Here is a 14,687-nt window from a genome sequence, read left to right as displayed (position 1 = left end):
TCCTTTCTTAAAGAGAAGTAAAGCAGTACTTATAAGCTTACATATTTATATATAGACATACATATATATATATATATATATATCTATATCCGAAGCCGTGCAAGCACACTCTTTTGAGAATGCAACGTATAGTTGTACAGAAGAAAAGCAATCTTGCCTCAAATGAATGGCAACCTTTTGTAGGTCTATGAAGTTAATTTAAAGTTTAGGTTTACGCGGTGCTTTCTTTCCGAAGTACCTGCACTCATGAATATGTCTGTATGTGTCAGTCGGTGAAATCGACGCGCTTCGCACCGGCGAAGTACCACTTTTAAATTTTTATTAAGAAGAAAATAAAACGTTTTTAAATTGAGGGAAAATATACTAATAACAGTTTGTTAAGGATCAGTTTTTTTGTGAAGCTGCCTTTACTCGAGTGATCACTTCGAGCTGACTTGGTGGCCAACTGTAAGCGTTACCTGGAAGTAAGCACCCATACAATCAGATTGTGAATCAGACTACGAATGCCGTGAATGTAATTACACACTCACTGCAGTTGCTTACGGTAATCGAACCTCAGACGTCAGCGCTAGAGGGGCTTAGCAGCGGTGAAGTATTGGTTTTAAATTTTAATTAAGAACAAAAGAAAACCTGAGAGGTTCGATTCCCGAAAGGGAGTGAAGTGAGTGTCCGGCTACCTACCAGGTAAAGCTTATGGTCGGACAGCAAGTGACGTAACATCAGCCACGGTGCCTTCAGTTGTGAGAAGCAGATCATAGAATGATTGAAAATAGTTTTGCATTTACCTTTTTAGTAAAAGGCGAGCTTTTAAGCCTGAGAAATCACCGCGTAAATGCACACGTTTAATTGGACATGTGTTAATATGTATGGTTACACAGTATTAAAAGACAGTGAACAACGTCAGTTACCTTTGTTCCCGCGTTTGATAAAAGGTGAGCTTTTAAGCCTGAGAAATCACCCCATAAATGCACACGTTTAATTGCACATGTGTTAATATGTATGCTTACACAGTATTAAAAGACAGTCAAAAATTAACGTCATTTACCTTCGTTCCCGCGTGTGACTCGTGCTGTAAAGCTCTTCCTTGTTTTCAGTTCACGTGATTACGTAGGAGGCGTGATGACGCGATACGTGACTCCGCCTCCTCCATTACAGTGTATGGACAAAAAATATGTTCCAGTTATGACCATTACGCTTTGAATTTCGAAATGAAACCTGCCTAACTTTTGTAAGTAAGCTGTAAGGAATGAGCCTGCCAAATTTCAGCCTTCCACCTACACGGGAAGTTGGAGAATTAGTGATGAGTGAGTCAGTCAGTCAGTCAGTGAGTGAGTCAGTGAGGGCTTTGCCTTTTATTAGTATAGATTTGCATTCAAGGTCAAATGTTTACTTTGAATTTATTGGCTTATGGTGTTGTCAGCTTCCCAGAAAATGTAGTTTATAAGCTTTGTAGTATTAAGTCAAGTTTATTTGTTCCTTCAGCTATACCAAAGTGTTCAGTACAAATTAAACATGTTTACTCAGAGGTCAGGTGCATTAAAGATAATGAAGTATACATCAAAACACATTACCTCAACATTACACTGGTAACAAAGTGTAGTAGACAACAAGAGCAGACATAACATTTCACAGCCAATGTTCTTAAAACAAAATCGGTCAGTAAGGGTTGAAAGTAAAACATTTAGCATAAACGATTATAAATGTGTTATGTTCAGTATAGTGTTAGGTAGGGTACATGTAGTGTACAAGTCTGTATAGAAGATGGATGAAGTAGAAAGTTCAAGTACTTTCACCAAGGGGTTGGCATACTTTTTAGAATTCTGACAACAGAAGGGGAAGAAACCATTCTTGAGCCCATTAATGGTGGACCACATACTATGGTACCATCAACCAGATGACATGAAAGCAAACAGTCCATGGTTTCAGTGTATGGACTACCTGATAATGTTTAACACCTTTTCTCTTTACTCTGCTTCTTACAGACATCTTGAATGGAAGTCAGTGAGGTCCTTAATTCTTTTTGCTGTTATAGAACTTCTTGACTTCGTAAACACTATCTGAGGGTCGTTTACAATTACAGAGCTAGAGTGGAGGTGCTTAGTTATATACTTAACTTGCCTGCGCTCCAGTTAATATATGTCACTTGTTTGGAATGGCACAATAAAGGTGGTGCATGGATTGAACCTCAAACATCGTGTTTCAAAGTGGAATGCCTATTGCCCATATTGTCTACAGATGTATAAAAATAGCTGTATTACACCTGTGCCGTCTACTTAATATTTTCAAAAAATGTTATATAACCTGTACTGCTATGATTATCTAGGTATTTCAGCATTTTGTTAAGGTGAGAAGTCATGAACCCTTCAAATGTTAAACTTAAAGGTGTGTTTGGTGTTTATTATTTGCTTAAATTGTAAATCAATATCTCCATCTCTGGGTGAAGTTAGAACGTTTTACCATGAATATAATAAGATCAGATGTTATGTACCTGATGAATCAGCAGTAGAGCACAAGTCACTGCAGTGTAATGTCTTCCAAAATTCAATAGACATTCTGGTGCCAGCAGCTTGATTGCTTAAAATGCACATTCCCCATAGACATGAAATGCTGGAAAACTGCTGGAACTGGTTGATTTAAGAGAGGCTATATTTTTATTTATTTTAATAAACTATATAGTACAAAATCATTGTTACCTTCACAAAACCTATTCTTATATATAAACAACTCTGTTCGTGTAAGCTTTAAGAAGGCTTTTTTTGTGATATGAATTATAATGTAACCATTCACTCAGCATCATTTTAATTTTAGATGTAAATAGGCTAGATAGATGTTCAAGGTCACAAGGTTAACTTCATGCTTATTGATGACTTGTATAATGCAGAAAAATAATAAAGCAGTTAATATTAGATGATGGTTAATATATTAGAATTGTTTTAAACTATAAAATATGTAAACGTTATTCATGTGGATTTTGTAAAAGTCTAGTATTTCGAATGGTATGAAATTCATGTGAGGAGTCCTCAATCAATTCTTAGATGGTAACAACAGAGGGATAATATTTACCAAGTTTTAACTCAGTTTTTAATATTAGCCCATTTAGGAGACACTTGTGTTGTATCTGCTATGCTACTCCGGTTAGAGAGTTATTGTTGTTAGCTTTGTTGTTTTTGTTTGTAAGAAAGGATGCAGCTCAGATAAAGTAGAATTCATATCAATCGTGTTTAAAATATTTAAAATCAAAATCTTTAAACACCCGTACAGTGACTTTCAAAACGTATTCAAAACATCTGTAATGTTGTGTTTTGAATAAATATATTTATTTTTAATGCTTTGCTCAAATAAAAAACATTAATGCTATCCATTCCTGCTGAATCTTTTCATACATTTCTGAACTCAAGTAATCAGAGTTATCAGTGGTTGCCTGTTTGATGTAGCCAGAATGAATTATTTTTTTGTTGTAGCCTAGAACTGTTTGCCCCAACCCCAATGATGTTTATAACGAGTTGGTGCTTATGGTTATCAATGAAACAGCCCCATCAGTACAGTATAACTTAATTATCATGGGGAAGGCTGTGCTTTGTAAAATACATATCGACTATATAGAAAATATCTTCTCCTCATGTGGTTGTGGTCAGATTTGTAGACATGGGAATGTTGTTTTAAGTCTGTTTCCTTGTTGGCACTGCATATATACAATAAGAAAGCCTTATCTGCCAGCAAGGTTAAATACAAAATGGACACTTTTCAACTTTTACATTAATATGTTATCAATGTATCTAATCATTATTTCAGTTCTGTCTTTTATTGTATTGTTGGACAGTGGAATAGTTTTAATTTATCAGGAACTTGCAGGCCACTCATTGTTGTTGTTTTAATACAAACGGGCATGATGAGTTTGTGCCTGATTGTAGATGGGTGTCGGGAGCATGCACTCATTACATTAATTGTATTACATTAGTGATGCATAAGATACATTAGTGGCCTGCTTGTGGTCACTTAGAGCAGTGTTTCCCAAACTCGGTCCTGGGGACCCCCTGTGGCTGCAAAGTTTTGTTCCAACCTCATTCCTAATCAGTGACAACACCTGATAACACTGATCTCATTTAATTAGCTGATATTTTTTTCTCTTATTCTACATTCAGAAAAGTAAAGCGGTGTGATTTTTTACATTTATAACACATTTAGAAATATTTCTTCTGTTTCTATAGATTTAAATGCTTCACTCATTTGTTTCCATTATATTTTACCCGTTCTCTGGGCAGTTTTTCCCCTCTGTTGCATCTTATTAATGACAATTAAAAGCAAGCAGAGCAGACACATAGGCAAACAGTGAATAATCAAAGGCTGCAACGACTTTATTGTCAGACCCACTAATTAGTAAATAATGGATTAATTAAACAATTAGAACACCTAGATAAGTAGAATGAAAATCAAGATGTAAATATTGTTAAAAAGAACAAAAAAATACATTATTCCCATATAACTGCTTGGAACATTTTAATATATATATATATATATATATATATATATATATATATATATATATATATATATATATATATATATATATAATTTTTACCAAACTTAGTTCTCTAATTTCTGTTTTTCCCCAAAGCACAGAAGTTGGGAAATAACAATTCAATTAAAAACAGAAGCTGGTTGGAACAAAAACCTACAGCCACACTGGGTCCCCAGGACCAAGTTTGGGAAACACAAACTTGGAGTCCTTGTGAAACCATTGTTAATATATATGTGACCTGTTTGTCATCACACGTTTTCTTTATATGAAAAGGTTGATATTTTGATGTTTCTTCAGTCTGCAAAGGACACTCTCTTAGTAAGTCTTCATTTCCTTTTGACAGATGTAGGGCTACATTCTGCCTGGTTTTTAGCCATCACCTCTTTTAACTTTCTAGCTAATTGTCTTTTTAAACAAGCTAATAGTGTTGATAGTTATGCAGAAGTATACTAAGTGTATAAAGAGAGTGGATCGGTCCATCTTGAGTCAAAATTGGGAAAGTTGAAATCACAGTAAAAGTTTTCAAACCAAATGGAAAAATTCATCCCCACTAAATTCATTAGTGTCAAAACAACCTCCCTATGTCTATTTTGGTGCATTTGCATTGACATTTTAATCATTTAATAAAATATGTTTGAAAAATGCCTCATGAATCACTTGTTTTAAAAGTGGACATAAAAAAATAATCAATGACCTTTGTTTATGCACTTTACAACTCCTAAAGCAAGTTGGTCTGATGCCCCAACTTTCCCTTGCCTCCAGGTTGCACCTTACATTTGGAATCCATAATGTAAAATAACAAAGCATGTCTTTATTTGGAAACTTGACATTAAGTTTGAAATAATTTATCGTGCAATAACTGTCTAGGAAAATAAAGATTTTTTTTTCAGGGTGTGCATACTTAACCTGTTTTATACTTAACAGTATAGTTCTCACCAATTAAATCTGATTTGTGGAAAAAAAAAAAAAAAAAAAACTGAATTTAATTTTTTCTCTATCATTTCAAGTCAGATTTGGTCTTTATTTTTTTTTTCTTTCAGTAGAACCTTTTTTTATTGAATGTAAACAATTTGTTAAAAGATAAAAATTTCCTTCATTTTTGATATTTATTACAATATTAAAATAAGAGGATCTGAACAACTTAATTTCCAGTTGCAGAAAAGTGAGTATTGGTATGTCTGCAGTTTACAACTGTTAGGACATTTTGTTTAAAATCTTTATTGTGCATTGATTATTTTATATCCAATATTGTCTGTCTTTGTAGGCTGTGTTGGAGTTATCCTCAGAAATTGTTGGTTCCTGTGTGGATAACAGACAAAGAACTGGAAAGTATTTCATCCTTTCGATCATGGAAAAGAATTCCAGTGGTGGTGTACAGGTCAGGAGTAATTTCCAAAAAAAAAAAAACTTCTCAATCTTTCTTAATTTTGGTTTTTATTGAAATAACAGATTAATAACAATGCACATTAGTAACAAAACTGCAATTATGTTTAAAAAAATGTCTTGTTTATCATACTTTTTTTTAATCAATGGACATACTTTTTGTTAAAAAAAAATGTTAAATTGCTGTATTTTATCTTTTAAATACCTTTATACTAAACATCATTTAGATTTTAAGATTATGCAGAAATTAATGTAAATGTGTTCTTTTGATCTTAATGTATTTTTAAATTGCGCATGTTTGCAATATTCTTACCAAATGGTGGTGATCAAACACCATGATAATGCAGATATTTTAATTAATACATCATGTGTTAAATGCAAAATATGTTTTTAAAAAAAAATGGCTTGTTTGGTTTACAGACACCAACAAAATGGGGCAGTCATTGCACGCTGCAGTCAGCCAGAGATCAGCTGGTGGGGCTGGCGAAACACAGATGATGAGTATTTGGTTACATCCATTGCAAAAGCATGTGCATTAAATCCGGGATCAAAGTCCAGATTCACCAGCAGTTCCAGGGCAAGATGTGAGGGAAGTGATCCTTCGGAAAGTGACTTTGGTAAATATTTATTGTTAAGGAATAACTATGATTTACATAAATTAAAGAGGGCGGCACGGTGGCGCAGTGGGTAGCGCTGCTGCCTCGCAGTTGGGACACCTGGGGACCTGGGTTCAATTCCCAGGTCCTCCCTGCGTGGAGTTTGCATGTTCTCCTCATGTCTGCGTGGGTTTCCTCCGGGCGCTCCGGTTTCCTCCCACATTCCAAAGACATGCAGGTTAGGTGGATTGGTGATTCTAAATTGGCCCTAGTGTGTGCTTGGTGTGTGGGTGTGTTTGTGTGTGTGTCCTGCGGTGGGTTGGCACCCTGCCCAGGATTGGTTCCTGCCTTGTGCCCTGTGTTGGCTGGGATTGGCTCCAGCAGACCCCCGTGACCCTGTGTTCGGATTCAGCGGGTTGGAAAATGGATGGATGGATGGATAAATTAAAGAATCAATTGTTTTACTTTCTTCTCAAGAGGTCATTTACTCTCTCTCTCTCTCTCTCTCTCTCTCTCTCTCTCTCTCTCTATATATATATATATATATATATATATATATATATATATATATATACCAGTAACGCCACACTGCATGATAACATGCAGTGAATACACTTGACTTAAGCATTCATAGTTTTCATACTCTATCTCTGCACATTTAGCATTCATTTGCTCAGAGGTTGATGCGCTTGCTGCTTCAGGAGCAGCTCTTCTTTTCTCCACCCTATAGGCCTGCTTCTTCTCTTCTTTCGTCGGCATCTTTTTGTGTTAAAACTGATTAAGTCAGTGTTTGTGTTGCAATTGCTTAGTTCGTTTTCTTTAATTTTTCACTTAGGCAGGCACTTAAGTCTTCAGTCTGCCTCAAGAATGATTTAAGATGATGAAGAGGTAGGGGAAGTGACGGCAAAGGTGGTAGGGATGAGAACCACCCTGCTGCCCGCTGCCGAGAGTTGATTCTTCAATAAAATTAAAATTAAAAGGAAGAACCTTGGAGGTTAATCATCACCCCGAAAGCGGATAGTAGACTTCACGTAGTATTTGTGTACCAAATTTCAGGTCAATAGGTCAAACAGTTTGTGAGCTACAGGTGATTTAAAATCCTAGACAGACAAACGAACAGCCACGGTAGCGTATTTATATATAAAGAGATATATATATATACACAGTATATATAGGGTGGTCCAGATCTAACTATGCAACTTTTAATGCAATGCAATAATTGCATAGTTAGATCTGGACCACCCTGTATATTGTTATACTATTTTCTAATGTTAAGATATGATCTTGTTATAGTACTTTTAGTAGTTAGATTTATTGCTGTCAAAGATACATCTATACATGCTGCTCTACTGTACATATTAGTAGAGCATGTTTTTTGCCTTTGAAAACCTTGCGCAGGTGGAAAATTGATTAATTTTGCTTTTCAAAATTGTTGTCTTAGAGAAATTGCTTATTGACTGAACATTAAGAACTGAGATTATATGGCAACTCAGTACAATGAAATATTCATATCCAGTTTATCCACAAATTCATGTTCAGGGTCTAACAATAATTGTAGTAGTAGTAGTAGTAATAATTTAAGGATGCAATAACTAAGCAATGTCATTGATAGTAATTGATGATGGAAATAGTTGCCAACCAGTGTTTTTATTGATTAGTTGTTACACATTATGTCCACCACTTCATTGGCCAAGAGCAACGTTAATCACATTTTGTAATATGGTAGAGGCAGAGTATGAAAAATACGGTGAAGGGTGGAAGACCAAAGTACTCCAATAGTGTGGACACATTTCTATTTTTCATCTAGTAAAAAATTTCTTTTACAAGATAGGATAAAATTATCCTAATTGGTACAGAAACACAACCTTGAGCACCCAAAATGTAAACACTTTAAAGTAATGGTGGTTCCTCTCTCTTGTTTACATTTGGGGTAGTCCGGAAAGCTTTCTTAATGTAATTTTCTTTAGTGTTTCATGGCAGTTCAAAATCCCCATAAGACCGTGTAGACACCATAGTATCAATAATATGCAAAGCATTTTTTGCAGAGTATTTCTTTTAATTACAGTAACTAAGGTCAACTCATGTTATTTGTTGCCATTTCTCCAATAAAATCAAACGGTACACTCTTGGCAACATTTATCATTACACATATCAACCCCTTGATGTCAATAACATCCTTGAACATGCTAAACTGTAGTTAGTAGTAAGACTTTCTGCTATGTATTTTTGGCAAATTTAGGTAAACTTTATTATCCTAGAGGAAAATTTGTTTGCAGCAATAAAGTATAAAAACAGAAGACATTGTTACAAGGATCCAATAGATATAACAAAGATGCAACATTTGACAACCAATGTTATTGCAAAAACACATGCTCAAGATCAATACAATTAAGAATAATTACTTTCAACAGTATACAAAATAATAATGAAGAATTTAACATCTAACATCATCGCTATAAGTAACAGAATTTAAAACGTTTATAGCTCTAGGAATAAGAGTAAAATCTGTTGCTCTTTACCTTTGGAAACCTAAATCTGCAGCTTGATGACAACAGCTGAAATTTAGAGAAAAGAGGATGGCTACTGTCTGACAGAATTGAGTTGGCTGTCTTTCTAACTTGTTTGCAGTGAGTAGTTAAGCAAAATTTTATTGGCTAACTAGAAAGATTATACAGTGGAACCTCGGTTCACGAACGTCTCGGAACACGTACAAATCGGTTTCTGACCAAAAAGTTTGCCAAACTTTTGTCTCTGTTCACGACCACACACTCGGTATACGAACAAGCCAGTTTCCCTTTCCGTTTGTGCGTACTGATGATTTCCGCACGTGTTCAGTCTCTCCCTGTACTGTACATTGTTCTAGGTGCATCACGCAGAGGGACTCTCCCTCAAAACTGTAACCTCCTCTCAACCCAGCTTCCTCCAGTGGTATAGCGGGTCCACAGCTCCCGTCAAAAAGGCCAGTTTTAATAAATAACTAAATAAATAAAGTTGATGCAGGATAGTGAGAGCGAAGGCTCCCGTGCAGCTGAGAGAGAGAGAGAGCGCAGGCTTGCGTGCTGCTGAGAGAGAGAGAGAGAGCGAGAGCACGCGGGGTCGCGTGCTGCTGAGAGTGAGAGAGAGAGAATTGGCTCGTGTGCTGCTGAGAGAGAGAGAGAGCACGGGCTCGAGTGCAGCTGAGAGAGAGAGAGCAGGCTCGTGTGCTGGTGAGAGAGAGAGAGCATGCAGCTGAGAGCATACGAGCCTGCGTGTGCAGCTGAGCAGGGAGCCTGGGTGTTTGTGTCAGTGTTATTCAATGTTTTTACATTAGTTTACTGTTACACTATGCATTCTATGGTATAATTAACTATTTTTGTGCTTAAAAATCTTTAAAGAAAATATATTTACATACAGTTCGTACAGTCTGGAACGGATTAATTGTATTTACATACAATCCTATGGGAGAAATTACTTCGGGTCACGACCAAATCGGGTTACGATCAGAGTTTTGGAACAAATTATGGTCGTGAACCGAGGTTCCACTGTAATATGCAAGCTTTCTAGGCAACTCAGACCCCTTCAGGCAAGATGTAATATAGCAACTGGAGTTCTTTGTGCTTATATAGACACTAGGACAGATACAGCATTGGAAAACCTTCTGGTGAAAGTTTCTGATGAGTTTTTTTAAAGCAATGGGGATCTGTAGTCAGGTTGTCTGGGACAGATCGAAAGATGCAAACAATCCTCATATGTGGCCATAAAACTCTTGTCTCTATTTACACCATGTTGTAATGTGTTAAATTTTAGTATGAATTTAATTTCCCATTCTTTTCGCTCTTGCTGTATTCTGAAGTTACCCATAAGCACTGTGATTTTAAAGTCCCTCTCACAGTGTCCATTGCTGTTGAAGTGAGGTGCTACAGGAACATCTCTGTTGCCATGTTTAATGTGGAACCTGTGTTAATTCTTTGGTGGAGTGTTTTTCCAGTTTCTCCCACATAGAGTGCAGTGTCGGGACATTATATACAGAGAATTAGGTAGACCACATTAAATGATCTGCATGATAATGATCCCTTTATGTGATGTTCTAGTCGGAAGTGTGGTATAACTACACAATCTGTATCATAAGTGTAAGGACACGTTTTACTCTTTTTTGTAGGCAGAGAGATGTGCCATTTTCTGTTGGTTCACTTAGGGAGCTTTGGACAATTAGTTGCTACAGGTTTGGTGGTTGTATGTATGCCAGGAGAGGTGGTTCTGAAAATACATTTTCAGCATTTCGTCATTGTTTAGCATTGGCTGAAGTTCTTTTACCATTTTTCGAAGTGCCAACAAGGTGACAACAAGGAGGATGTGGTTCTTGTTGTCTTTGTTTTTATATTCCAGAAGGTTGTCTCTGGGTATGGCAGTAGCTCTACTTATTTTGAGTGTCTGTTGTTTTGGGGGCATAACCTTGTCTGATGAAATCTTGTTGAACCTGTTTGCAATACATGTCAGTGATAGATGTCTGCTGTGAACCAATTTTACTGCAGATTTTTATAATGTTATTAAGGTGATTTATATTCTTGCTGTTGAGGTTTCTAAACCAACAGATAAAAGCAAATATGACAACGGATTCAATTAAGAACTTATTTAAAAAAAAAAAAGTGTCATTATGGTTTTGTCCACTTTAAAACAGTTGAGTTTCCTAAGAAAGAAAAGTCGTGACTACCCATTTTTTATAGATTTTCGTTATGTTAAGATCAAAATTTAGTTTATCAATGATTGTTCCCAGATATTTATATTGCTCTACCATCTCAACTGTCTCCCCTTTAATTAAAGTTGAGAAAGTGGATGGTGGAGAGCAGCTGAAATCAACAACCATATCTTTTGTCTTGGAAATATTAAGTTGTAAATTATAGCAATCACGCCATTGTACAAATTCATTGACAACAGGTCCATGACTGTCTTCCTTATCTTGTAGAAGACTTAGAATGACAGAGTCTTCTGCAAATTTCAGGATGCCTCTAACCTCCTGCAGTCATTTGTATACAGGATAAACAAAAGAGGAGAGAGGCAGCACCCTTACGGAGTACCCACATATGTACTTAGGCTTGTGACGGCTGTTCGATTAGTGTATTGATATTTGTTTGGTCAGTGTTTTGCATGTCTATTTTGCGATTTGGTGATCTGTTACATCATATTCAGCTCTTCTGACACCTTTTTGTCACCCACATACCGTAATTAGTATTTCCTTGTAATTCACCATTTTGGAAAACACAGCAACGCACCGCTGCGTCTGGAGTCATATATACTGTGACAGATAGGGGGCGCTATCGCTCTCTTGAGCCCTCGGACACCACGCCAGACGCCAGGTAAAAGTCCAAATATTGACTTTATTATACGAAATACGTGCACAAAGCACCCTCATCTCCACAATACTCATATAATAAACAAATCACTAATCAAACAATCCTCCACTCTCCCAAACGCGTTGCCACCCTTCCACCCAGCTCAGCTCAACATCTGTGATCTCCCATAGTCTTTTTATAGTCCTTGACCCGGAAGTGTTTCGCTCTCTGTCCATGTGACTAGGAACACTTCCGGGTCATATAAAAACTCTCCTTCATCCCGGAAGCACGTCATTCCTCCTGTCGCTGTGATTAAGACGTACTTCCGGGTTATAGGGCACGTAAGAGTCACTGGGCCTCCCTGCAGCGTCCTCTAGCGGCCCCCACAGTATCCAGCCGGGCTGTGGATAAAAACTCCATTGTCCAGGATTCCCTGCTGGCCTTCGGGGCACCTCCATGCTGCAGGGAGAGCTCCATCTGGCGGCCTGGTTGTATTGGCCGGGATGAACGGTTGGCCATATATCACAATACCATGCAGCTCTCGCAACCAGTGCGGATGCATCAGGTCAGAAAGTATTTAACAAAATCTGTAAGTATACACATTATCCTGCATGTGCCAAGCCATTTTAGGGTCAAAGGGAGCCTGTGATCATCTCAGCTGCATTGGGTGTAAGACAAGAAGCCAGTGTACTTTAGTAGCTGGCCAGGAGACACACTTACAGAGCCCTCTAGTGCTGTGTCTAGGCCCTCCTCCACTACTCAGGGTGCTGCTTTTTATAGCTGGCTGCTCCAGGTATTCTGCCACCCTCAGACTGCTCTCTGCCACCAGTGGACTGTGTCCCTCTCAGGTCCCAACCCAGTTTAGCTACAATATTTATAAAACACAAGAAAATGATCAGATTTGTTTCAGGTGAGTTTCATGAAGGTTCTTGGGAATAGGATTTAACACATGCTGGCCAGGGAAATGTGCAGTTTTTCCATACAAAAGAAGAAAGAATAATGCAAAAGACACATTTTATAATAAGTATTGTAATGTTCCCCAACACTGTATTTCATTAAATGAGAATTAAGTCAAACATTACACTGTGGAAAACAATGTAGAAATAGCTGTAGAAAAATGACATTTCTGTTTCATGTGGCTATTTTTAATACAGATGAATGGTAACGATTCTAACGCTTATGCAAAATAATCACAGTCCGCTCAAATAATCACTTTAAGCCGATTATGTAATAATTATGACAGACCCAACTCCTACAGTATTGCTTATGTGTCTAGGATGTGCCTTTACCTTTTGGCCCAGAATGGTGCCAGAAAATTGTTTTCAGGAAAGGTCAGGTGGTAATTGGAATAAATACAGTTATAGTGAAGGGTGTATTACAGGAATCTTTAATGAAAATCAAGTTAAAGAGTACTGCGGTGGGCTGGCACCCTACCCGGGGTTTGTTTCCTGCATTGCGCCCTGTATTGGCTGGGATTGGCTCCAGCAGACACCCGTGACCCTGTAGTTAGGATATAGTGGGTTGGATAATGGATGGATGGAAGTTAGAGTATTTACACAATGAAACAGAAAGAAGGCAAGATATACGTTTCCCCCATACAGTGGAACCTCGGTTCATGAATGTCTTGGAACACGTACAAATCGGTTTACGATCAAAAAGTTCGCCAAACTTTTGCATCTGTTCACGATCACACACTCGTTATACGAACAAGCCAGTTTCCCTTTCGGTTTGTACGTGTTCAGTCTCTCCCTGTGCATTTCCTGTGCAGCGAGAGAGCGTGACACGCACACAGGCGCGAGAGAGAGACACACACTCACACACAGGCAGCGCAAGAGAGAGACACACACTCACACACAGGCAGCTCAAGAGAGACACACACACACAGGCAGCGTGGGAAAGAGCTGGACGCAGAAGGTAGAGAAGGCTTGTTTTTGTTTTCACTTATGTTTACAGCGATCGGTTCGTAACGTGCATTGTTGCAATGTTACTTTTCTTGGTGGTTTATTAAATTACGGATTTTTTCAAATGTTCATTTTTTTCCCTGTGCTTAAAACTCATAAAAAAAATTTTAAAAAAAGTGTTTTTAGCCAGTGGTTGGTAGCGCTATAGCGCGAACTATTGCAGTGTTAGTTTTCTCTGTTATTCAAGGTTTTCTCAGTGTTATTCAGTGTTTTTACATTTAGTTTACTATTACACTGTGCATTCTGTGGTTTAATTAACTATATTTGTGCTTAAAAACTTAAAAAAAAAAAAAAAAATATATATATATATATATATATATACATACAGTTCGTATGGTCTGGAACGGATTAATTGTATTTACATACAATCCTATGGGGGAAATTACTTCGGTTCACAACCAAATCGGGTTACGACCAGAGTTTTGGAACAAATTATGGTCGTGAACCAAGGTTCCACTGTATAGGGTTCTTGCAATATTTGTGGAGTAATAGTTGTTTTAATTGTGAAGCAGTACCCAGCTAACAAGATGATGCCAGAGAGATGGGCACTGCTGACTTGGCACATATCATTAGAAAGTCCTATACAATATTTGTTCAATACTAAATCCACTCTGTCAGAGAAAGAATATCTCTGAATACAAGTGTAAGAAAGCAAGGGCCATGATGTAGTCATAGAGCTCATCATGTATAGAACTATAGAAATGTAGTGGCCAGCAGTACATATTCAAGAAAGAATATGGTAAATACATGAATAATCTACCAGACGCAAGGGAAGTTATAATCCAAGAAATTTAGTAGATGTTTTGCATTAGGAATCAGAAGCATTTTGAGGTTTACATGAAATTTGGAATTTAATGTCAAATGATAGTGGCTAAGTATTGGCAGATTTAATTTTCACCTTATTTTTGATTATTTTTCT

The 14,687-nt window shown here is 37.2% G+C and overlaps 1 protein-coding gene across 4 annotated transcripts in view; it reads left to right on the top strand.

Moving 5' to 3' along the window:
* The window catches only part of mtmr4 (myotubularin related protein 4), a 205,914-nt gene that overhangs the window by 138,809 nt on the left and 52,418 nt on the right, over nucleotides 1–14,687 (top strand). For all 4 annotated transcript variants that reach the window (XM_028806987.2, XM_028806988.2, XM_051930812.1 and 1 more), the window contains 2 exons: nucleotides 5,784–5,897; nucleotides 6,323–6,519. In XM_028806987.2, the coding sequence (XP_028662820.1) occupies nucleotides 5,784–5,897; nucleotides 6,323–6,519 (311 nt within the window). The remainder of the gene's footprint in view (nucleotides 1–5,783; nucleotides 5,898–6,322; nucleotides 6,520–14,687) is intronic.

Source organism: Erpetoichthys calabaricus, chromosome 8, assembly GCF_900747795.2.
Source record: "Erpetoichthys calabaricus chromosome 8, fErpCal1.3, whole genome shotgun sequence".
NCBI classification, from domain to species: domain Eukaryota; kingdom Metazoa; phylum Chordata; class Cladistia; order Polypteriformes; family Polypteridae; genus Erpetoichthys; species Erpetoichthys calabaricus.
This window is presented reverse-complemented; position numbering and strand designations above follow the sequence as displayed.